At 40.7% G+C, this 24,092-nt stretch overlaps 2 protein-coding genes across 4 annotated transcripts in view; one reads left to right on the top strand and one right to left on the bottom strand.

The window, feature by feature from the left end:
- Positions 1–125: 125 nt before the first annotated feature.
- On the bottom strand, positions 126–8,052 carry armc3 (armadillo repeat containing 3). The gene is made up of 18 exons (XM_010735157.3): positions 7,914–8,052; positions 7,642–7,697; positions 7,349–7,466; positions 6,847–6,972; positions 6,535–6,603; positions 6,273–6,448; positions 5,947–6,141; positions 5,555–5,738; positions 5,298–5,441; positions 5,105–5,213; positions 3,774–4,023; positions 3,497–3,633; positions 2,935–3,103; positions 2,606–2,715; positions 1,336–1,413; positions 923–1,096; positions 592–754; positions 126–492 (listed from the first exon to the last, which is right to left on the bottom strand). The coding sequence occupies exons 2-18, from the start codon at positions 7,687–7,689 to the stop codon at positions 286–288; spliced, it is 2,457 nt and encodes an 818-aa protein (XP_010733459.3). The 5' UTR covers positions 7,690–7,697; positions 7,914–8,052; the 3' UTR covers positions 126–285.
- An 816-nt stretch (positions 8,053–8,868) lies between these two features.
- The window catches only part of pip4k2aa (phosphatidylinositol-5-phosphate 4-kinase, type II, alpha a), a 29,572-nt gene continuing 14,348 nt past the window's right edge, over positions 8,869–24,092 (top strand). For 2 of the 3 annotated variants that reach the window (XM_019268467.2, XM_019268466.2), the window contains exons 1-3: positions 8,869–10,009; positions 22,944–23,041; positions 23,149–23,245. In XM_019268467.2, the coding sequence (XP_019124012.1) occupies positions 9,869–10,009; positions 22,944–23,041; positions 23,149–23,245 (336 nt within the window). In that variant the 5' untranslated portion in view covers positions 8,869–9,868. The remainder of the gene's footprint in view (positions 10,010–22,943; positions 23,042–23,148; positions 23,246–24,092) is intronic. The other variant, XM_010735158.3, reaches the window with a different exon arrangement.

Here is a 24,092-nt window from a genome sequence, read left to right as displayed (position 1 = left end):
ATGTAGTATGCCATCTCCTGCCAAATTAATGATCCAAGCACATTTTGTTTCTAATTTTCTGGCACAAACAGCAGGTAAACACCATCCTTTAGTTACACCATTGTGAATCCTCTGTGGTAAAGAACCGAAGGTTAAATCTGTTTATTAAAGAAGCCATATTCATAGACAAACTGAATTTTTCATGTTGGCTTACACAAAGATAATCAACTGGCCATTTGAATAATACTGTATTGTTAGAAAGTCTGCCATACAGCAAATACACAATATTAATCAATCAGTGCTGGACTATATAGTCTGGTATTGCTCAGCAGCAGGGGTGTTGGCTGTCAACAGGCGTCCAGGCTGGTGCATAAGGTCCACTATGTAGCGGCAGGGCTGTGAAGAGCGCCCATGGCTGGAGGCGTTCTCAATGAAGAGGAGCACCTCATTCCAAGCCCGGTTGTACTCACCCCTCTCAAGGGTGCAGCTCATTCCGATGCAATCAACCAGACACTGAAAGGTTAAAAAAGAGGAGGCAGGTTGGGGTATGATTATTGAATGAAGTTGTGGGTGCAATGTGAAATATAGGGAGGTTAGCTAGGTGAGTGGTACCTTGAAGAGAAGTGCCCTATGACAGTAGATTCCTCTGCTGATCAAACCAATAGGAATGACATTGGATTGGAGCTGAAACTTTAGCTCGCTGAGGTGCAGCACCCATGGGAATTCATGCAACTTTTCCATCTCCACTGCTCCACCCATGGCTTCACTCACCAGCCTGACACCCAAATCCATAAACACAATACCTGTTATAATAGAAAGACCTTCCAAAAATGTGAAGTGTTTTGCATCCTGAAATCTCGCAATGGTATGTTTTGATTATGTGTGTCAGCTGTAGATGCCACTTTTTTTTATTTTTTTTAAATGTGCTGCATCAATCCATCACCTGGCTAAGGCAGCATACTGCTCTCGTTCATCACTCAGTGGGAGGATGAATTCTTTGGCCTCTTTAACTAGAAGCTGCAACGAGACATCATCCATCATCTTCCACGGTTTCTCTATGGGAGACTGAGGCCGGGTCTCGGTCTCATCTTTCTGTTTGTCATCCTTTTTCCTCCTTCTGCAGGCAGTAAATGAAAAAGAAATCTGAGTCAGACTACGGTAGAATGTCAGTGGTGATTTTACACTACTGAACATAAAATTATACTATAATTAGACAATTTTAGCAGCCATAATGGAACAAAATTTCACCATACAATCAATTAAGAGTTTATTTTGTGTGTGTGTGTGTGTGTTCAAACAAACCCAAGAATCATTTTTAAATACTATAATATACAGTGTTATAATAAGTACACACACCTTGGTGTTCTGTGGTCTCTGCTGGTGTCTGTTTCTGATGGGTTGCTCAGCCTCTCTTCTGGCACATCCACTGTCTCTCTGTCACAGAAGTACAAAAATAAAATGATTTATAGAACTTAACATAGCTGTGTTAGGCTATTTCTCACTGTTCTTTTTTGCGTTTTCAGTTGTTGTTGCCATTCTGTATTTTTGTAATTATTCTGACATAATACGTAACATTTTTATTCATCTTACAAACAAATACAATTTGCCTTCAAGTCTCCACTTCAACTGCTATTTTAAAATAATGTATAAAAACATTTTACTTTTAAAACGTAACACTTTTGCAACTTATGTTGTTGCTTCACCATCATGTCCAACCAGTCTGTCACATTCTTATGATCTCGAGATAGACAATCAGGAGCAAAAGATCCTGTAAACATAAGTCATAAAAGGCACTATGTTTGCTCACAAAACAGAGGAAGAAAACTTTTTGACATTTTGCTGTATATAGTTAAAAAGTTACACTAGGGTCATACTAACCCATGGATGGATTACATAACACACTGCTTAAGAATGCCTGGGATGTTGTGTGTGTGTGCCTGCTGAAGAGGAGACAATGGGGTGGACCTGAGGTACCCTGAGGGGCTGCTGCTCTTTTTGGCAACGTTATTCATCAAGATGCTGAAAGCTTGTGGGAGCTTTAGTGTTTGTGAGTGTGTACACATGTACAGCCTTTATTACATATGGTGTGTTTTTTATTGTGTGTGTTTCAGTCAACATGTGTGTGTGTATTCTGTGCAGCATCTCCAGCTGTATCTTCATGATTGTGTATGCATGTGTACTTGTGCACATTAAGTCTATTAGTCTAAACACAAAGGCACTCTTGAGTGTGTTACCATCTTCATTTCCCCCGTGAGGCCACGCTAACGGGGCACACTGAAGGCAACGGGGAGAGGGAGAGAAAGGAAAAAGGAAAGGAGAAAGGAAGAAAAGTGGAGCACTGGATTGGATCAGACAGGGGGAGGGTGATAGTAATCTCACAGCCACAATAAATTGTACTGACAAATACATGGAGTGGCTGGTAGTGTAGGAAACTTGCCAAGTCCCAGCCAAAGCTCACCACTAGAATATCTGTGTGGTGGCTGTCCTGTTTACTTCCCCACTGTGCTTGTAGTGTAAGAGGCACAGTCAGCTGTCATAGTTTGGGGGAGTTTATTGGATTAGAATATTGTGCAAACAAATAACAATGTTTAATTCTATTTTTTTAGGGAGATTTAAGGGATCATACTTTGCTTCTGTGTTAACAACTGCCGTGTTGACAACAATGATGGGTCGGTGCTGGTTGACAGGCTGCTTGGACAGTTCCTCTAATGTAAGAATCCTCTGACCTGCTTGAGCCTAAGACAGATAGAGAGAGCAGTATTATGCTAAAAATCTAAATCAATAAAAAAGAACAGGGAAAACTGTTTTGATCATGTTGGTGAAACACCTCAGTTCAACAGGTTCAGGCTTTAAAATAAATTATGAGCACATCTGCAGCATTTTTCCATATTTATTTCCATTTATTTTTCTTTAAGAGACCTCTGTTTCACATAAATTTCAGGAATATACACATACCTTTCCTGCGTCATAGAAGCCAGCACTAATAATGTCAGTGGAGGCCAGACGACCTGTCAGGCTGTATTTAACAGACAGGTTGGCGTTAAGCAGACTGATCATGGCCAACTTGCTGTAGTTGCTCCTACGATTCACTGATTGGTTGATTTCCTGAAGCATTTCTAAGGCTCTGAGACACACATAAACAGAACAGGCATATAAGCACATATTCCAACATTGATGATAAACATAAAAACTGACAAACATAAACACTTATGAACAAAATGGCCAATACTTTCTTATGTAGGCACAAATAACATTGTCCTATACTGCCATCTACTGGCTATTTAAGAGAGCTGATTTCAACAGCTACACTTTGACTATGCTTTTCTGTAAGCTACTAAACAATGCTCCTCAAGATCGATCGATCGATCTATCTATCTATCTATCTATCTATCTATCTATCTATCTATCTATCTATCTATCTATCTATCTATCTATCTATCTATCTATCTATCTATCTCTATTTCATGATTCATCATTCATACCCTGATGTCATTCGTATGCCATCTCAGTGTCTTACCCAAATTTGCACATTTCCACAGTAGTGACCTCATCACTGGCACAGACATTGATAGCCAAGCATGCATTATGCAACACGTCCTTGTGATAGGATTGCAGCAAATTGACCAGCGGCTGGAGGCCTCCAGCACTTTTTAGCTATGTAGGACAGGGAGTGAATTTTAGGCAGATTTGTATAGATTTTCTTGTTGGATGAGAATACATACATTATCAGAAAATGTATATGATATTTGCTTTAGAAGGAGAAAAACTAAGCATTTTGAACAGTAGACACTAACCTCTGCTCTAGCTTCCATATCACAAGCCAACATTGCAAGGCACTGTGTGGTGTTGACCAGGACATGTGTATTTGTGGACTTTAAGGGCTGCACCAGAGCCTGTATGGCTCCATGTGACAAGATGCTGCAGCGGATGACCTCCTGCCCAGCCATGTTGCCAAGTGTGGCAGCAGAATTGGCCACCATCCCGGGACAGCTTTCACAGAGCTGCTGGACAAGGATCTCATGGCCTCCTGCCTCGTACACTACACTGGAAGACACCACAGAAATGGCTATAAATGCAGTTTCACAGCATTGCATACAACATAGTTCTTCTGTAAGGTGTGTGTGATTTGCACAAATGAGTCGAGTGTCAGGGAACATAAATACTAAGGCTGTGCTCATACTGCAAAACTGACTCAGATCTGTGTCAACATTCCTCACAATTCTTGGCTGTTGGGAGTCACTCTCTCAATGAAGTTGGTAGTTCAGGTGTTACACCTCATGAATATTTAAGGTGACCCTTCTGTACAACAAAAATTTGAGGGGGTGTATCATAAGCGCTCTTTGTTTGCTCTGAATCCACATCCACACACACCTCTGTACAGCAGCCATTGCTGCACAAAAACCCATCATAAAAAATCTGGCTCTGGTTCTCCTCATCCTCATTATCAACTGCTCATGACTTCCACCACACAACTTCACATATTTACTTCTGTATGACAGCGTATGTGATGTTGTATGTTAATGTGCTTTTAAGCATTCTGGTCATTTCATTTCTGTTCACACTGTTATATTGGTCACATTTTTAAAAAATAAGTTGAACAACCAAACAAAAAAATCAGATCTGAGCTATAAATCAGGATTTAGCGCTAAGGCTTGGGGGGTGGAGTTAAATGGTGTCCCAGGAACTGAAGGAGACAGTAATGCTGAAATATGAAGTCAGGCAGTGAGAGACGATGGGTATAGGAAAGATTTGTCAGGGGAATAAAAAAGCAGGAAATAAAATGAAGTAAGGGAGAGAAGAGAGGTTCAGATTCAGTGAGGGAGAACCAAGAGGAGATAAATGAAGCATTAAATCATTTGTGAAATAGTGGAGAGGAAGGAGCACTGCTTGACTTTAAAATACCACATATTTCTAAGCCTTGGTTTTAGAGACTGCAAACGTGTCACTAAAAGTTTTACACATTTGACACTGAGTTACACATAACATTAATACTTTGTAGTATAAACACTCAAAATACCTTGAAATCACTCATTTTCTAGGTTTGACATTTACAATCTAATCAAACACAAAATGCCCTACTTATTTTAATAATCGTTGTTAATGCAGTCAGTTGTGTGTCACTCACAATGAGTTGAGCTGGTTGCCATGTGTGAGGCTGGAGAGGGCCTGAGTTGCTGCCTCTCTCAGCACAAAACTCTCATTTTGCAGCAACTGCACAACTGCAGGGATAGCACCTGAAACACACATAAACCCAACACATTCAAACTTACAGGTGTGTGTTTATGTTTTGGTGGTTGTGTGGATCAATGTGTATGTACCCAGATCTCTGTAGCTGTCTTTGCTGGCTGTGTGGAAGCTCATGGCCTGGCAGGTAGTCGTTTTCACACTGACGTCGGCCACAGTGAGAAGCTCTACCAAAACCTTCTCCACATTCAGCTCATGGAGCAGTTTGTGATTCTCAGCTATACACACAATGAAACAAAGAACAAAAACACACACACAGCTAAGGTAAGCTTTATATCTATACCCCTACAATTTCCAAACCTATAGAAAACTCGTCTCCTTTTTTGCTTACAGCTCTGAGCAACCTTGGCGATGCATTTCACAACAATGGATTGGATTTCAGGTGTGTTGGGGGTGGAAGCAAACTCCATCAGTTTTGTCAGTCCTCCACCATTGTGGATCAGATGAAAACTCTCTGTGTCACTCACACAGTTAGCAACTACCTGCAAGACCTCAGCATGAAGGTCGCTGAAGTTCTGTAAAAAATAAAAAGATTGATCATGAGACCATGAGAAGTGCTAATTCAAACATTTTCCAGATAATGGTGCAAACATAAAATGCATATACAGGCAGGTTTTACGCTCTCACTATTCTTGTCATTTATTTAACACTATGGGGACCACGTTACATGACCATGTTGCCACAAAGTATGTTTTCTCTCTTCTCTCACACACACACACCTACCGTGTTATTGAGGATATCCATGAGCTTCTCCACTCCGTGCTCTTCCCTAAAGGTGTTGCATGTATCTTTATCAATGGTGACACTCTGCAGTGTCTTCAAAACTAAATGCTGAATGACAGGGAAGTCGGAATTCAACAGTTCCAGAAGGGGAGGGATCCCACCCAACTCATGTACTGCTAAACGACTTTGGTGGTCCTTAATACATAGAGTAGAACAGAGGATACGAACAGACAACAACTATTTGAATTTCGCCCAAGACTATATCTTACATCAACTCAGTGTTGCCTTCAGTGGTGTTTGATAAATGAATGATGAATGTGAGTCACCTGGACTAGGTTGAAGATAATCTCTAGTGAGTTCTTCTTGACATCGGGATCTGGACTGGATAGGAGCTGGATTAGAGGTGGCAGGCCGTTGTTGTCAAAGATTTGGACCTTAGAGACGAAATCCACTGACAGAGAGGCCAGGCACAGTGTTGCAAACTCATGGACAACTACTTCCTCTTTAAAAGGAGAGAAAATTGTGTTGTTTGATTGTCTTATTGCAGGTAATATATAGCTAATATCAACCTATGAGTCTTTTACTCACCTTCAAGTGACAGTTTGTCAATGACTGATGGAATGACATCTAATTTCTTTAGAGCATTCTTTACATCACCTTTCAATGAAAACATGAGACAAAATTAACCACTCAGTTATTTAGTAAACCAAGTCTGTCAGTCAACAAAACAGTGAAATCTGTAGCCAGTCAACAAGTCTGTAAACAGTTTGCCTGACAAGCAGAATGATGGTTCAGGATGTCGGTCTGTAAGCCATCAGTTGGGTAAGCCACAACATGTAAATGTAAGCCACCAAATAACCGATAGGGCGAGTCGGCATTGTTTTCGTGTGTCTGACTCACCATTTGTAGCCATAATACCCAAGGCCATGAAGGCGTTGCGTTTGACAAGCTTGTTGTTGTGAGTGATGAGCTGACAGAGAGGCTCCAACGCCCCAAGCCCCAGCAGAGAAACCCTGTTCTCATCTCCTAACAACAGGGGGAGACAATGAACAGGAAAATTAAACATAATGCCTGTGGGTGTTTATTATGCATGAGTGAAGTAGAGCAGATAAATACTGCGGTGTGATTAAGTATAAAACAAAAAGGCAAAAAAGGTTTGAATTAAAGGTAAAATGGGGCTATATACATTATTAATATAAGTTTTTATTCAAAATAACAATTTCAAACAGCAGTATGCAAGTGGTTTTTAAAGGTCGGTTGGAAACATTGAATGATTTCACAGTAAATGTCATGAAGTAAGATAAAACAGTGACCAGCCTGAGTCACATTTTGTGATCTTCAGCTGCTCACAAACAAACAAACAAAACACATGTGGGGGTTAGCAGTGGGAAACCCACTGTACCTTTCTCTGCAAATGTGTGGATTGCTTCACAGGCTTTTATCAGAATGTCCTCCTCAGGAGAGCTCAGCAGCAGCACTACAGTTGCTGGGGTTTTGCCTTCAACAGGTAGTGGTTCAAACTGTGAGTGCGAGGAGACAGGTGGAAATGCTTTATAACACATCTTGTATCTGTCTCTCGGATGTACAATATGTTTTGAAACTAGGGGTAACTGTTTCGGTGGACACGTCATATATAAACCTCTCAGAAACACAAACAAAGGGTAAAAATGAGAATGCTTCCACTATGAAACTCACCGTTTCCTTGCATGGAGTTTCACTCTCCTTCTTCACTTTCTTTCCCATTGTTCAACCTGGAGACAAGCTGCATTTTGAGTCTAAACAGCGTTTATTTATCACGTTCAATAGCTACTCAACGCAAATCAGCTCTACGACCTGCAGTCATAGTTATTAGCCGTATCTATGCCAGCTAACAACAGAGCTAACCTGACAGTTTAGCCTGCTACTCAAAAGCAGTGTTCACAAATTACGCTTACAAAATAGAAAAATATCACCACCTCATGACTTACCTGTGGCTTTTCTACTAAAACTAAAGAACAAGGTCAAGATTTATAATTAGAGAGCCGCACAAGAAGAACCACGCTGTAGATTTTGTGTTTTGGAAAAGGAGGTTGACACCGCGTTGCTAGGCAACGGGTGCCACGTTGGGCTTAAACAGAGTCAAATGCTTTGAACCTGTCAGCTATAACCATGGTTAGTATTGTATTAGCAAGCCAGTTTAATGTTTTAAAAAAAAAGCTAGTTAAGGATTTTTATTCCACAGGAAAATGTGCAGTGAAATGTTGAATAAAAAGGCAAAGAAAAAAGGTGCAAAAGACAATAAACAAAATGTGTAAAATTCATCTGTAAGATGCACATTTGCATTTAAATCCTCCACTCAAATGAAAAAGGGGGTAGATATTGAAAGATCATTGTGAGTGTGGTATGTGTGTTGAGTCCGTGCAGGTCATAGAATTGAGTTAAACGCGCCGCTGTGATAAAGTGAGTCATAAAACAAATGAGCTCTACACAGCATCAGCACACTGATGCCTCTTGCTCTCTCTGAGAGAGGCACTGACACAGCAATGTGCCAGAGGAAACAGCACAGTATGCACCAGACAACCAAAATGACCTCTAAAGACATTACCTCTGGTGGTGTGGGACAAATGAGCCTCAGATTAATCTGAACTAAAGCAAACCGAGGATGGGTGGGTGGCTGGGGATGATATACAGCTTTTTATGCTGATGCATATTATTACCAACGCAAACACGCTCACATGCATAGGCCCACCTGAAAATTGTAATAGTCGTCCAGTAAATGTCACATTTCCACACTCAAGGTCGATTTTTTTTATTCATAACGATTTGATGGTCAACATGAAATTGAGATCTAAATGCAAATTTAGACTGTTAAAAGTGTGCTACTAAAAAAAAAAAAAGCACAGAAAAAGTAGCATAGACCCGGTGGAGGGAGGTAGAGGGGGTTGTAGCGAATCAGCGGAGCAGACACTGCAAAGCGGAGGCTGTCACCTCCCCTCCTCCGTCGAGCTGTCAGTTGACAGCGGCACACATGAGCCTCAGTGCTGCAGGCGGAGTTCAACACCCGTTGACTGCACGTCTAAATACCCGCACCTCTGCGTTTTAATTCAAACTGGAGGGGGGGGGCAAGGACGTGACATGACACCTCTGTCATCTCTGCGGACTGACCACAAAAGCGTAGGAGGAGGGCTGAGCCGCCTGCTAGTCCAGAGCTGCTAGCTGAGCTAATGTTAATAGTTAGCTCGCAGGCTAACGGTAGATAGCTGGTGAACGGAGTCCGGGTTAGCTTTGTGCCGTCAGTTAGGCTAACGTTACATATCTGGCTCGCTAGCGAAGGTCGGAGGGACTGACGGTTAAAAAACGCCTTTAGTTAGCCGTTCGGTCATTAATGTGTCATTTTAACATCATGTTTTAAGACTGCGTGATTTTTTGCGTTCAACCTGTCACTGGGGTTTCATATTATTCTTGTTTTATACGCGTATTAATTTTACGAAATTTGTCGTTGGCGTTCGCTAGCTAGCGAGCTACACGGCTATGCTAACGCCAGCTCAGTGAGAGCTCACATCGCAGGGGGGTGCGGAGAGCTCCGGACCAGTCAAGGAAGGAAGAGAGGTGACTTATGATGTGGGCTGAGGGAAGCGGCGGACTGTTAGGCGAAGGAGAGCAGCAGTATTAGCTTTAACACATCGTATTTTTATATTTTTTCCCCTTCATATTAGTCCTTGTCGAGGTAGGGCCATAGCGCCAAGTTAAAGCTGTGTGGGACGGTTGTTGGGGTTAAAAAAGAATTGGGACACTTTGATTTGCGAGCTGGCTAAATGAATAGTATTTAGTATTACTGAGTCGTGAGCTGGTGGCCACTGTGCCAGCTTCAAAAGGGAAGACACTCTGCTGTCAAGATTATCGCACAGACTGCAATAACCAGCCAGTTGGCTTTAAAGAAAAGATGGCTTCGGCGAGCAGCATTGCCGCATCTATTGCGAGCAAAACGAAGACCAAGAAAAAACACTTCGTGGCTCAGAAAGTGAAGCTCTTCCGTGCCAGCGACCCTCTGCTCAGCGTGGTCATGTGGGGAGTCAACCATTCGGTGAGTCAGACCTTAATGTTCATGTGTAGTAATCCACAGTTATGTTTTGAAGTGTCACCTTAAGCCTCAGTTGCTGTCAGTGTTATTGTGTTTGATTGACAAATACGAGTTGACAGCTGTCCAGAGGTCGGCTATAGTGAGGTCATTGTAAATGACTGGCTGCAGAAGTGTGCAGGAAATCATTACTTATGTTTGCTTCAGTAACGTTTGTACAGTTGCATTTCAAATTGGTGCATTATGTTGATAGAAGCACTAAAATGTGTGTGTGTGTGTGTGTGTGTGTGTGTGTGTTTAAGCAGTGAACTCTTCTTTGGCTTCCTGTTGTGCACATGTAGGATAAGCTCCCAGGGCTCTGTGTCATGAGAGATCTTCCCATGCAAGACAGCTTATCTCTGCTCTCTTTCTCTTCCTTTGCTGAATATTTGCACTGGGCCAACACTCATCTGTTGGAAAGAGAGAGAGAGAGAGAGAGAGAGAGAGACATGCATATATTTCTGGCAGCAATTCCCAAGTCTTAAGCCTTTTTACTGATGTTTTACACATACTATTCTACCACACAGAGAAATGGTGATGCTGTAAGACATATAATCAGTAGTACCTCATATTAGCATATTACCTTATGTCATCCTTTACTCTGACTGCTTGTAATAATCATACCATGGTTATTACAGTAAAGCCAGCCTGTTTACTCAATATTTTATCTGGTATTTTAGATTGAAGAGAACTGCTTTCAAAGTGTAAACAAAGGAGCAGTAAGTGGGCATAAGCACTCATTTATTCCTTCAGTGCACGAATGTCTGTTTATATGTTAGTATGAAATTGTTCCCATGGAGTAGTTAATGGTGTAAATGATGACAGCATAGTTTATATGAAATATAGAAGAATTTTGGCCCTTTGATGCAGAGTGCAGCTCTTTTATTTATGTCTGTGTGGGCAGTAGTTAGCAGCAATATAGTATGAAACAGTAGAACGAACAAAATATTTTTGACTAGTCCCATAACAGATCAGTCAGTGGCGCAATATTTATTTAGTTTTAAAGGCAAACTGCTGATTTTCAATACGCTTTCTATCATCACAGTGTAGACTGATTTGCTGGCCCTAAGGCTGGGCTCGAACTACAGATTGTATTCGTGCATTTGTACATGCCGGCCTCCACTGATGGTCAGAGAGAGAGAGAGAGGGAGAGAGAGCTGACAATATCAAATCAAACCATCAAACTAGGCATTGCTGATAAATTATGAATTAAGATTCTATTACTGCATTGCCTATTTTTCACTTCAGATGTTTTCAGAATAATATTAGTGCTGTAACACAGCGTGTTGTGACCAGGCTACTGTTTTGTTTTTGTTTGTTTTGGGGTTTTGGGTTTTTTTTTTTTTTTTTTTGGTCATTTGGACCAGGTTAAAAAATATTTGCTTTCTACTTCATAGACACCCAGTTTAATGAGAAGACCATCTTTCCAGCAGTGATGTACCTCTTGATCACAATGGGTTCAGAGAAATTCTGTATGGGGCTTCTATCTACAAGAGCCCAATTACAGTACAAGTAAATACGGATGACTGACATTGTTTTTACACTCTGTGAAACTTTGTAAATAAATAACCACTACAAGAGTCAGTTATGTAAAGGTTGCATGCCAGTATCTCCTGTTGTGCTTCGTATATTATGTACTGTGTTTTTTTTGTTATGTTTTATTGTGTGACTGCTGTTTCTCTTCGCTCTGTTTTTTGTTTTGTGTTTTTTAGAAAGCTCATACAGATGCACTAATAATGATACCTCTTTCACATCTTAACAGTGTTGGAACTGTGATTAGTTAGTATGACAGACACAGCATTTGATTTTTGGCTGGGTGTTAAGGATGGCAGTTTAATGTGGATTATGCAGCCCTTAGATTGACTGATGTCTGTGTGGCCAAGACAGCTGCTAATCCGGAGCTGTGATTCTGTATCTAAGCTTTAGTCTGTCAATAGATTACAGTCACCTGGCCTTGGCGTTAAGTCTGGAGAGACAAAGTAAGACACACAAGAGGTTCACCTCATGCAGCTATTCAGTACTGATTTGACTCGTCCACTTTTTGAAAGTCGTTTCAAATGCCTGAGAAAGATGAATGTTGAGATATTGTCTTCTTGCTTTAGTTGATTTTATTGTCAAACATGATTTCAGCTAGATACCTGTTAGACTGCCACCCTCAAAAGCACATAAAGTCCTTCCCTTTCATGGTTTAGTTTTTTTAGATAGGGCAGTGTCAAGACTTAACTTGAAATCAGAGTTAAATTGATTTGCATCATTTAGATTATCTATCTATGCGTCTGTCCATGCATATCAAGGCTTTTATAATGAACTTCCTCTGATTCTGGTGTCTTAGATCTGTAGACTAATGGGCCACTCACAACCATAAAAACCTAAAGGCGTTTGGAGATTCTACATGTTTAAACTGTTCTCTTGGATTGCGTAACAGAGCAGGGCTGCCGCCAGCACATTTCCTTCTTATACCTTAGGCTACCTCCCCTGCTGTTTTTCCCATTACTTGATAGAGTACTCTGTTTCTCATACCATTGGCAACATAAAAATGACATTCATTGCCAGGTCACCAGGTTGAGCCACTGAGTTACTGCCAGAGGCTGTGAAAGCTGCAGTTTGATAATATTAATGTAAGGTTACATTACAGCGTGGAGTTTGCAAAAGTAACTTCAAACTGGAACTAACAGGACACTGTGAAGGAATGAATTCCTCTACCTGAGAATGCAACCAGACTGCCGAGGTAACATGCAAACACATGCACATGTTCTCCGAAATGTAACCCCCACCTCTCACATGCACTGTGGCCTGTCAGTCAAAAGCATCCACTATGGCTCCTCCTGAAAGACTTACGACAGAGTTGTTGCTCTGAGAGCACGTAGTGAAACAACTGAACCTGGTAAGTATAAAGGGAGGCTTGTCAGTTAGTAACATGGAGCCACAGATAACATCTCTCAATCTGTCTAAAGATGTTCTGTAGAATGAGCTAAGGTGCATAGACGAGATGAGATGTTTAGGTGGCCCAGTCAGAATGTATGTCATCAGACTCATTCTCGTGTAATGGCTGAGAAAGGTCAGGGTGTGTGACAGCTTGCTCGAAATAGGTATTCCTAGAGATGAATTAATGGCCCATTTCGGTTCTTACAGAAAAGCAGTTGAAAATACTGGTTTCTGAGAAAGATATAATCTTCTCAGCCACCACTGACAAGCTCTTACTAAAAATATTTCCAGGTGATCAACATTTAATTGAGGCGTTTGTTTCTGCAGCGGAAAATTAATCAAAATCTACACCTTCATCTACACCTAATTTGTGAATCTGTAAAAGGGATGTAGTTCAGGGCTTGTGTGTCAGATGGGGTGTCTGAGTGCACTGTTGGAACAAAAAGGTGTCAGAATGTGTCCCACTGATGGTTTTCGAGTCTATTTGTGACTGAACTGTGGCTGAAATGCTGCATTGTCACAGTTTGCTGTTTTATGTCACCAGCTCCTGTCCTTTTTAAAGTAAAGGAGACAATTCACATAGTTTTCTTATTATCACAGGCTTAGAGACAGTACATTTGGTTGTAACAAATTTCTTGTCTTTCTAGTCTTGATACATTGACTAGGCAGACCTTTTAATTTCACACAGCAGTAAAGGCTAAAAAATGCAGTAACAGAAAGTAAAGGCTCAGATGCACTTCCTCATGAAGTCAAAATTGATATTTTTAAGTGTGGTTTTAATACATATGTCATCTATACACATGTATCTGGACCAACATTGACCCAAAAAAAACATTTGGGTATTCTTCTCAGTCATTTGGAGTTTGTCATTTCCTGATAAACGATAAAAAGTTGTTAATGACTTATCTTACACTCAGGGGCGTGTACTAATTCTGCATCCAGTGAAATACTTTCTTGCTTGACACCGGCAGAGCAGTAATTCTGAACTGAATTATATTTTATACAGAATATATTTGCAGGCTTTCCCTCTGATGTCCTCCAGCTACTCACCTTTTAACTCGCTTTCCGATGGACAAATAGTTTTGGCCTAACTACTTGCTAGAGTAGCTAACCTTGAATCAACAACTGCTAACTGTATCTAGTGTGTGTCTGTGCTCAAACACAATGACTAGTGTTTGAGCACAGCGTCTCAGATCAACAGGGGAGTAAACAGTGAACTACCCAGGTGATTTCCAGACTTTCCTGAGGGAAAGATTGCTAAGTAGCAAACCGTTAACTGTAGTTAGCTCAGTCAGCTAAATGAACTGGCTCAGCCCAAGGGTGCCAGGTGCCAAACCCAGTAAGAAAACCACCTTTGTAGGCTACTTTTCTGCCAGACTGGCCACCACTGGTTTTAGAGGTTGTGGCCAGGCCCGGGTCCGGCCATGTACACTGGAAGGTAGAAGCTGACACTAGCTCATAGCACCAGCTGCAGGTGTTTAACACACACTTGCTACTGGCTATTGTAAACACAAATAAATTTTACATTTACAACAAGTCCTTCCCTATGTCAAGATAACATATAGGAACAACAAACACGTAAATTTGTGTTTCCTGTAAAAACCTTCACATAGGGAGGGACATGGCACTCTGCTCTCCATTTCATGGTGATTTTTAAAGCATGTGACGAACACGTTTTAAAGTATGGTAATTGTTTCAAGTGGTCCAACGTGTGTGTTAGAGGTGTGTCACTTTTGGTACATTATCTTTTAATCTATTAAATAGTTTTTTGTTTGTTTGTTTTTTAATTAAGATTTTCCAAGATTTTGTATAGTTAAGGCAAATATTATGCAAGTCTAGATTTTAAGCCTTTGCTTCCCTTTTTGTTTTGGGCTTCCTTTGTTTTGCTTTGTGTCCATCCTCTCTTTCAGTACCTCCATTAAACTCTCCCCATCTAGTAGGTTGATTCACTGTTTCGTTCATTCCTTCTTTTTGTGTCATCCTGTCTAGCTGGCTCTCTTTTCCCCTTTGCTCTCTCTCTCCCCTTTCTTTGCTGTTTCCAGCTTCTCTGTGTGACTCAGAGTAGCTGTGTCTGGTTCTGTGCATTGCATAAGAAGGGAATTCTATAAATATATGCAGGAGTGACCTAGAGCTAATGTGTGTGATGAGTAAAGGTGAGGAAAGCAGAAAAGCTGGAGCCTTACATCGTGGCACCCTGAGGTAATGACAAACAGGGGAACTTGTGGAGAGTGCCTTGTGGTTTTTGTTCCAGTGTGTGCCTTCAAAAAGCTTTAAACAAAACATTTTCTTTTTTGTTTCGCTCCTGCATGCATGCAAACATGCCTGCACGTGCCTGTGTGTGCGTGTGTGTGTGTGTCCTTGACTACAGACTACAGAGTCACTGTGTCGTGGCACACTACTTGCTCAAATGCAATGTGTTGCACATGTTGCTGAGCCGCTCGATTCACCCATCAGGACAGGCCGTATACCATAAGCCTGTTTGTTGCTCAGTCAGTCTAAACCACTATAGCCTTTAATAGCTGGCCTTTCATAGCGCTGACATCACAACAGACTTACTGAGCTGTCTGCATGTGTGTATCTAACTGTTGATGACAACTATAATTTATGTGTTACCTATTTCCACCTTAGCAGTAAGTCATTTAGTGTTCCAACAGAGATGGGAGCATGTCTGTTTCAAGTAGGTGCTGACAATGAATAAAATTTGTCACCTTAATTAATTATCCTTAATTAACCTTGTAATATATTTTGTGATTAAACTAATATGTTACTTCTTCTTTATCTGCCTTAACAAAAAAAACACAAGTTAGTTTGCCTTGTAGCTTGTTAGAATAATGGCTTTTTTAGCTGATAAAAGAGATTTATTGTGTCTTGGTTTGCACTGACTGACAGCATATGTTACTGTCTGAATCTGTGCTTTGTTACTAATGCAATATGCAAACCACTTCCATATAATGGACACCGTGGTCCCTTTTTCTCAACAGTTTCTCCAGATTTGGAGGATGACACACATTCACTTTCAGCACTGTAGCATAACAAGCTCTGTATGGCTGTAAAACCCGGGTGTAGATGAAGATGGGGCAGCAAGTTACTGTGGACAGAGCGGCCATAGTTTTTGATATGCTTGTTTCCCTTTTGTTACATAATGAGGGTTGTTGTCATTTACCCCTGTAAAGTATTGTCTGTTTCATTTCCTCCACTGTGAGCTCTGCTCTGAAGTTACACTGCAGTCCACTCTCTTTGGAGGAGCTTGGCCCCACCAACAAGCAGAGAGAGAGCGAGAGTGAGAGAGATGCAAAAGTGACTTTTGTGCCCCTGGGTTCCACTCATTTTTTCCTCTCACCAGAGGAAATCCACTTTTACATTCAGTTTCTTCACTGGTAACGTTAGCTCAGACAAAGCTTTTCGGTAGGTAATGGTTGTGTATTTTCACATGCAAGCCAAAGACTGCAAACTGACTCAGTTATCTCATTTATTTCTGGCTGCCTAATCGACTATTAGATCTATCTATATTGAGAAAAATCAGTTATTGTTATGGACATACATTTTATTACAATTCCATATCGAGATTGTTTTTATCGCCCAGGCCTAGTGACTACCATCAGCTTTTAATTGAACCGCAGGCGTCTCAGTCAGGTAATTGGTTGTATTTGGCTAATGTCCTATTTCTCTCTTTGTGTCCCTGTACACACATACACAGACACACACACACACAGAGTTGCAGCAGTCCTTTTACCTTACCACTGCTCCATTTTTGTCTTCAGTGTGGCCTCATTATGACTGACCTCTCCACACTGGGATTGTGAGCAGAGGGAGGAAAGGGAGTAAGGACTACCTCTGTCACTGGTATTGTCAAAGTTGCTGCACAGAATTAGGTCATAGGCAGGCTGTCATGGGCACATTCTAGTTCAATTGTGAGGGCTGATCATTGAATGTGGTTTAAAGCAGATCATGTACTTATGTTTCCTAGAATTAAATTTCAAACATTTTAAATGCCTTAATGTACTGCTACACCAATAAGATTACCTGTGTACAGTGCATGCAATCAAGGCATTTCCCATTGTGTCAAGGTATTAACAATTTAAATGTTATGTTCACTTGCTATTTAAAATATTTGAACAAATTGCTTTGATCAGTTATTTAAAGCCTTCTCAGTTTGAAATGGAAGCATTGTATGTGATTTACCAGGCTTTTCCTTGCGGTTGCAGATTTATTGCGGCCCTAAAAAAAACACCCCGCTGATAATTATTATTATTTTATTTTTTTTCTACCCACTCTGTTTTGTGGTGTTAGCCAATGAACGATATACACACCCAGATACAATTGTTGTACTGTGATTGGCCTTCGCAAGTGGCATGACTTGCAAAGGGCTTGACTTGGATATTGTTAAACTTGCTACATACTATGGTTCTGGGATTCATAACAGGTCAGGAGATGATGTAATGGCCTTGTTAATTGGTCAGCGAAAGGTCAAGTCCACACTCAGTACAATCTACTACAGCTGTAGGTGACCTTTGGTGCTGACTGTGTGGCTGTTAAAGGGCAAATCTCCATTTAGCTGGGTGTATCTATACTGCATATGATTATCTTTATTTATGCAGATCATGTCATGTTCAAGACCGTGAGTGTGTGCATTTTGATGTGTATGCTGATAAGTTTCAAAGCTATAGATCTTTTTCACAGCAGCCATTTTTTGACATGAAATAGTAGGTAAACACAGGTGTTACTAATGATACTAATTAAGGCTCCATTCCATTCAGGTCAGACACAGTCAGGGTGCTGCTGTGGTAAAGATTGCTGTGCTATATTGATTGGTGCACAGCTTTTTTTTGTATGTTTACCCATCTACATATTGGTTAATTGCATGTTCATGATTCCACTTTTATCAAATCCACTTAGACTATAATATCTAGTAATTAGGTATAGAGGAAGGAGTTGCTTTAGAGCACATGTTCCATTTCCCCCTCATTATTGACAGTTTGACAGCAGAAATTGGGCATGATGACTCCAATGGAAAATGTGGTACATAGTTTTTTCCCAACTCTCCTGTTTATCATTACAGTTACAATTTGTCTTGTGAGTCATCATTGTTTTAAAAGTCAGTTCCTCTTCTGAGGTGATAAATCTCCCATATTGGCTGTTGTGTGTCTTCACTTTGACCACTAATGGTATTTTTTCAAACTGACGTTGGTCCATGACTCCTGCTGTCTTCAAGACATTCTGTTGTCCTCAGCAGCATTGTAGTAAATCAGTAGTTGTTGTTTATAGTAAGTCGAGAACAGGCTTGTTGTATTACTGTATAACTGGTTTTTGTATTGCTAAGTGGCCTAGAGCACAATTTCAATGTAAATTAAAAACCGAATCAGTCACACATTTTTTCATGTATCGTTGACCCTCAAACCACAACACTGTGTTCAAGTGAACCATGAAGTGCAAAATAGGAACCGCCACCAGTTCGACTCACTGTTATATCGGTTGGCCATGCAAGCATTCGGTTTAAACGTGGTCATTTCATCACATATGTTTCAACATTTAGCAGAACAAAATGTATGAATAAAGACTGCATCAGACACAGCATGAGGACACTGATATTGGTAAAGGCAGGCTGAATTTTCAAGAGGAACTTGACAGAATTGCCACGTCACTATAGTGTCTTTACACTGGTGACGCATTCGAGTTGTTGCTTGCAAGTCAGTAACTGAGATAATCAGAAATGAGAAAAGATAAAAAAAAAGATTAGTCATAGCTTCCCTGTTCACTGTCAAATGTCTCCCTCCAGGCTACACATCCTGATGACATTCCTGATTAGTCTTGCTTCTTTCCTTTCTGACTTTGAAACAGGTTTCTCTTTGCGTGAATATTTTCATTAGCCTTTCTCTTTCGCACTTAAGAAAAGCCCCCGTTCTTTGTATTATTAGATCCAGATTCGTTCCAAACTTTAATGCTGCATACTCTCACAGTGAGCTGTCATCTTAGTTTTCTGTCTGTCATAGTTCAGAGAGATAAGGCAATGCCATGCTGCTGACAGAGCACGCTCTCTTCACCAACTTCCTGTCCAATGGAGCAACAGCGCACACTTACTTCACTCGAGGCCGGAAAACCAGTCTTCATCACCATGGAGACAAACAGGAAGTGGTGGTGTGAAATTTGTCTGCAAGTTTGATATCTGCAGCAAGATAAGCAGAAACGCTGGAGGCGTCTGATTAAACAAAACACAAGAACTGCACCATGCTTAAGCTAGAAAGCCCAGCAGGCCTGTATGTTAATCAGTGCTATGACAACTATCCAAAACAAGAAAATACACATACACAACATTTGCCACTGCAGCAATAACAGTGCAAACATCGGTGCAGATCATTGGTTTCACAATGAGTCGACTTGAGAAAACTACCAACATCTTTTTTTTATGTACATGCATGCGTGTTTTATTGCTGTGACTTGTATTAAACATTCAGCACTCAAGTGTGCTTGCTAAGATGGAGCATTGTCTCTGCCTCTGTGTGAAACGCAGCTTTGTTGATTAAGTGACATCTCCCCAGTGAGTACCCAGGATTCATCTGTGCTATAGCATCACTGTGACGTCTGTGTCTGTCACACCACGGCACTGGAACATACTCGGATATGGCATCTGCGGACGTGGATTCTCTGCCTCTTTAATGCCCTCCTTTCCATATTTTTTTCATATGCTTTCTCGGCTTTTCAGAATCGCTTGCTTTATTTTTCAGATGTGTTTTTTTTTCTCTCTATCTTTATCTCAAAGGTTTCCTCCCTAAAAATACCCTCCTGCTGTCAGTCTATTTTCTTTTAACTGTGCACACAAAGTCTAGCATGTTCTCAAAGCTGACAATAATTCTCAGGGATATTTAAAGTGCAGGCATCACTTTGAGTTGCAACTCTCCTTTTTAGTAAGAAGACATCAAAGTGCTGCATGCAAAGTAAACGGCTTTGTTCATGAAAAGCTACTGTGCTCAATTTGTGTTTGTTTGCTGAGCTGGTTAAAGGCAGAGTTGGAATAGTGTACAAAGGCAGACCTTTGCCCATCACTGGACAAGCTTTTGCAGACTTCAGCATAAGATTTGTTTTATGTTTGACCAGTCTAGCCAAAGATCATTTTTTTGTTTTTGTTCTTTACACACATTGTATTTATTGAGAAGTCATAGCAGAGCATAACTTATAGCAAACAGATTTCTGTGAATGTAAGCTTTTACTACAGGTATTTTTTATTTTTTATTTTTTTTTAGGCAGCACCAATGCCAACAAACTGACTTCTTGCTGCCAGCTCCTCTTATTTGTGCTGCTTGTAAGCTGCCAATAAACAATACCTATAGTACAGGATTGATATTATTTTCAACAAGGACACTGTCACCTCTGCAGCTGGTCTAATGCTGCTAACTTATTTTTTAATAATTATGTAGTAATTCTATATTTGTGCTGGCATTTGCTGCCATCAACATTCTAAGAAGCATCTCATTGAGCTGGACACAAAAATTACATCAGTCATCAGAATAGGCTAGTGGAAAAGCAGAAAGGCATTGACTCACTATTCCACTGAGAAAGAAGATGTTTGGGGAACTGGCCCCGGCATCTCTGACTGGGCAGTTAACTTGCATAAGTGAATGTCTTCCAGACTATTTTGTAATCCTCAAACTGTAGTTCTAAATAAAGGGATATATTAATTTGAGACGCCGTGGGATTAAGTGTGTACTCTACCAAGGTCAACCAGTTAATCATAATCAGTCGATTGGCATAAGCTAGCTGTAATCATCCACTTCAAAGAACATGTATTGTATTGATACTGGTCTAAAACAAAATCTTGAGCATTTGTGTCATGAACATGTTTAAGGCATGCTAGTTCTTAATGACCACCTGAAGTATGCCAAATGCTTTCATGGGTCAGTCAGTCACGCTGAGGCCATTCTCTCCACCATCTGCTGTAATGCTCCTGCAGCATTACAGGGCCGTAGTCAATCCCCTGTGGTAAAAAATATTCCTCTAAGGCAGCTGCTGGAAATGTGATTTGACACCACCTTTTGCCTGTGCACAACCCTAGCTACGAGCAGCGTATGACGCTTAAAGTACATCTGGGACTATACTGTAGAGAGACACGCACACATTTTGTGATTAATGTTTAAGTCAATCAAAGTTTGCACCTACATTATAAGTGTGCTTGGTGACATGGCTATTAATAAATCAAGTCTTGCAACACTGCCAGCACCCCTGCCTGCAGCCAACAACGCATAACACATACACAAGCGCGCGCGCACACACACACAAGCATCATATTCGTATCAAACTGCGCCTGAGTCATAACAAATGTCAGGTCTATGTATTACAGCAATGTGACGCATGGCCAGCTCCAAATGGAAACTCCTGCGATGTACCTTATGTGTTTGAAGTCCTGCTGTTATTCAGTGTGCAAGGTTTATTGAAGCCCCCAGTAATTTTGCATTTTGTTGGATGGATGTACAATCAGCCATTATTATGTTGCAAGTGTTAATCGTCTAACACACCTGAAAGTACACAACATTGAGTTTAGTCATAGTCATATATAAGACTCAAATCTGTCATATGGCATTTTAGAGGCATAACAACATTGTAAATTCAAACTTGAGTGGTTCTTTCAGTCATTTTTTTCCCCAATTGTCATTGTGTTGATTGGTTTGTGATGCATAATTCATCTGGAGGCTAGGATGTGAGAGTGAAAAGATGTAAGTGCTCCATTTTAGCTAATGCAGAAATCACCAACTCATTTTTTTCTAAATACATTTCAGCATGCAGATAAAGTGAAATGTCATCATTACACAGAGAAAGAGAAGTGATTATCTCCTCTAGAATCGTGAACACGCTCAAAGTAGAAGATTAGAAAACAGCAGTGCATCGCAGATGCAGGATATTAAGATTATCCTCCCGGCAGGAGCGACACGACATGCAACCTTAGCTTTCACTCATACAGCGTACATACGTCGGCATCTCTCTCTCTCTCTCTCTCTCTTTCTCTCTCTCTCGCTCTCTCTCTCGCTCTCTCTCTCGCTCTCTCTCTCTCTTTCTCTTGTATGTACGCTGGAGACACCTTAAAGCTTCAGTAGCCTTTCACCTACAGCTGTCCTTCAACCCTATAGGCTACACCGTTGTGAAAATCGAATCTGTAAACTGCTCACGTCGCCAGGTGTTCTGTGCTAAACATCCGTATTGATTGATGACCTGTCTTGGCCCAGAGCTCTTGGCCTGAATCGTAAATTATCTCTAATAACTTGTTATCAGGTTTCTTTGATTGGGGGGAAAAACATCTTAAGGTGCAAGTCTATCCTTGTGCCTCTCATGGTTGCTTCTTGGAAATACACCACAGTTACTCAGTTATCTCAGATGATCAATAGGAAAGCAGACAAATACATATGTGACTAGTTTTTCTGCAGCAAGCTGGTGAAGGTTTACATACACTTGACTGTTTCACCCTTTCACCAGTCCCGGAATCAAAGGTGTGGGTGTGTATTCGCTTGCACTGATTCTGTTTTTAGAGGCAGAGTATAGTCATGTGATGTGAAGTTATGTGAACACTGATCTTTGCATCAGTCTGTGGCACTTCATTGGGCTGGATAGTATTACTATTGTCAAAAGGTTACATGAGTTGAGGCGTGAAGCTCACACCTAGTTGAATATCTGCAGAATCTCTGTGCTGACATCTGTAAGGTGCTAAACTAACATGTTTATAGGAAATGTATACTGTGAAGAAAATTAAGAGAAGTAGGTGGGTTTTTTTTTTCATTTTGCTGCATTTACAGGGATTCCTTTTAATGTTGATCCCACTGATCCACCACATTATGTTTATCAGTGGTAATGATCTAGATTTCGTATATATTCCCCTCAGGCTTTTAGATTCCTCACTCTTAGCATTTCTAATGTAATTTCACTTACTTTAGACTTCTTTGTTGTTCCTACATCTCTCATCTCTCCTCTTTCCCTATGTTTTTTTTCTGCGCAGATAAATGAGTTAAGCCATGTTCAGATTCCCATCATGCTCATGCCGGACGACTTCAAAGCCTATTCGAAGATCAAAGTGGACAACCACCTCTTCAACAAGTAAGGTCTTGTTTTATTTGCATAATTTTTTAAAATATTATTTAGCATCTTCAAGCATCTAATAAATTATGTCACTTGTGTTTTTTCTGGTATTTATATACACACAGGGAGAACATGCCCAGCCATTTCAAGTTCAAGGAGTACTGCCCTCTGGTGTTTCGAAACCTCAGGGAGAGGTTTGGCATCGATGATCAGGACTTCTTGGTATGAAAAGCCTTGCAACATTTCTGCCACTTCTCAGTCAAATCTCTATTAGTACTAGATAAGTTTTAATTTCCACATAAGCGTGCCAGCTCCTTTACAGGCAATACAGTAACCCTAAATGTATCTAATAAACATAAACACCTGGTGCAACAAGCACACTATAACACAATTTGAACAGTTCTTACTAGTAAACTGTTGCTCTGTTGCACATTTCATTTCACTCTTTTGTTTCAGCCCACTCCTTCTCTTCGTTTTACTTTCCACTCTTCCCGAGTAAATCCCTATTCCCAGTGCAGGCAATGAGTTGGCAGTATTTGGAGGTCGTTGTGTCCCAGCTCAGTGCAGCTGTCCTCCTCACATGTTTACATTAGGGTTCGGCTGGCTGCAATGAGTGGGCAGTCAGGGGTGTTAAGACACTGGCCATTGCGAAGGAATGTCGTGATACTCTGAAAATTAAACTACTTTCCTACATGAGGCACTACTTGCATTGTGGTCAGAAAGGTTTATTGGTTCGTAATTTTGCCTTTGCTCTAAAACCAGCCTGTTGGCATTATTTGTAATTGTATTGGTAATATTCCTCATTAGAGCCAATGGGTACCACCAGCTGCAGGCCTTCTCTTTTGATGACATGCAGCAGTATTAGTTTTAATGAGCAATGCTAGCAGTATTAAATTAAGTTTTGGGAGGGTAACTGAAGTGCAAACGGATTAACTCCTTTTCCCACATTATGATAAATGCATGGTGGAGAAAATGACTAACTAAAACAAAAACATTAAGATATTACTTTTGAAAGCTTTTCATCTACTCCAGCCTCAGGCGAAGGGCCTCTTAAACATTTTCAGCCTGT

Source organism: Larimichthys crocea, chromosome XXIII (assembly GCF_000972845.2).
Source record: "Larimichthys crocea isolate SSNF chromosome XXIII, L_crocea_2.0, whole genome shotgun sequence".
NCBI lineage: Eukaryota > Metazoa > Chordata > Actinopteri > Sciaenidae > Larimichthys > Larimichthys crocea.
The sequence above is the reverse complement of the archived record's forward strand: the minus strand, read 5'-3'. Positions and strand labels throughout refer to the sequence as shown.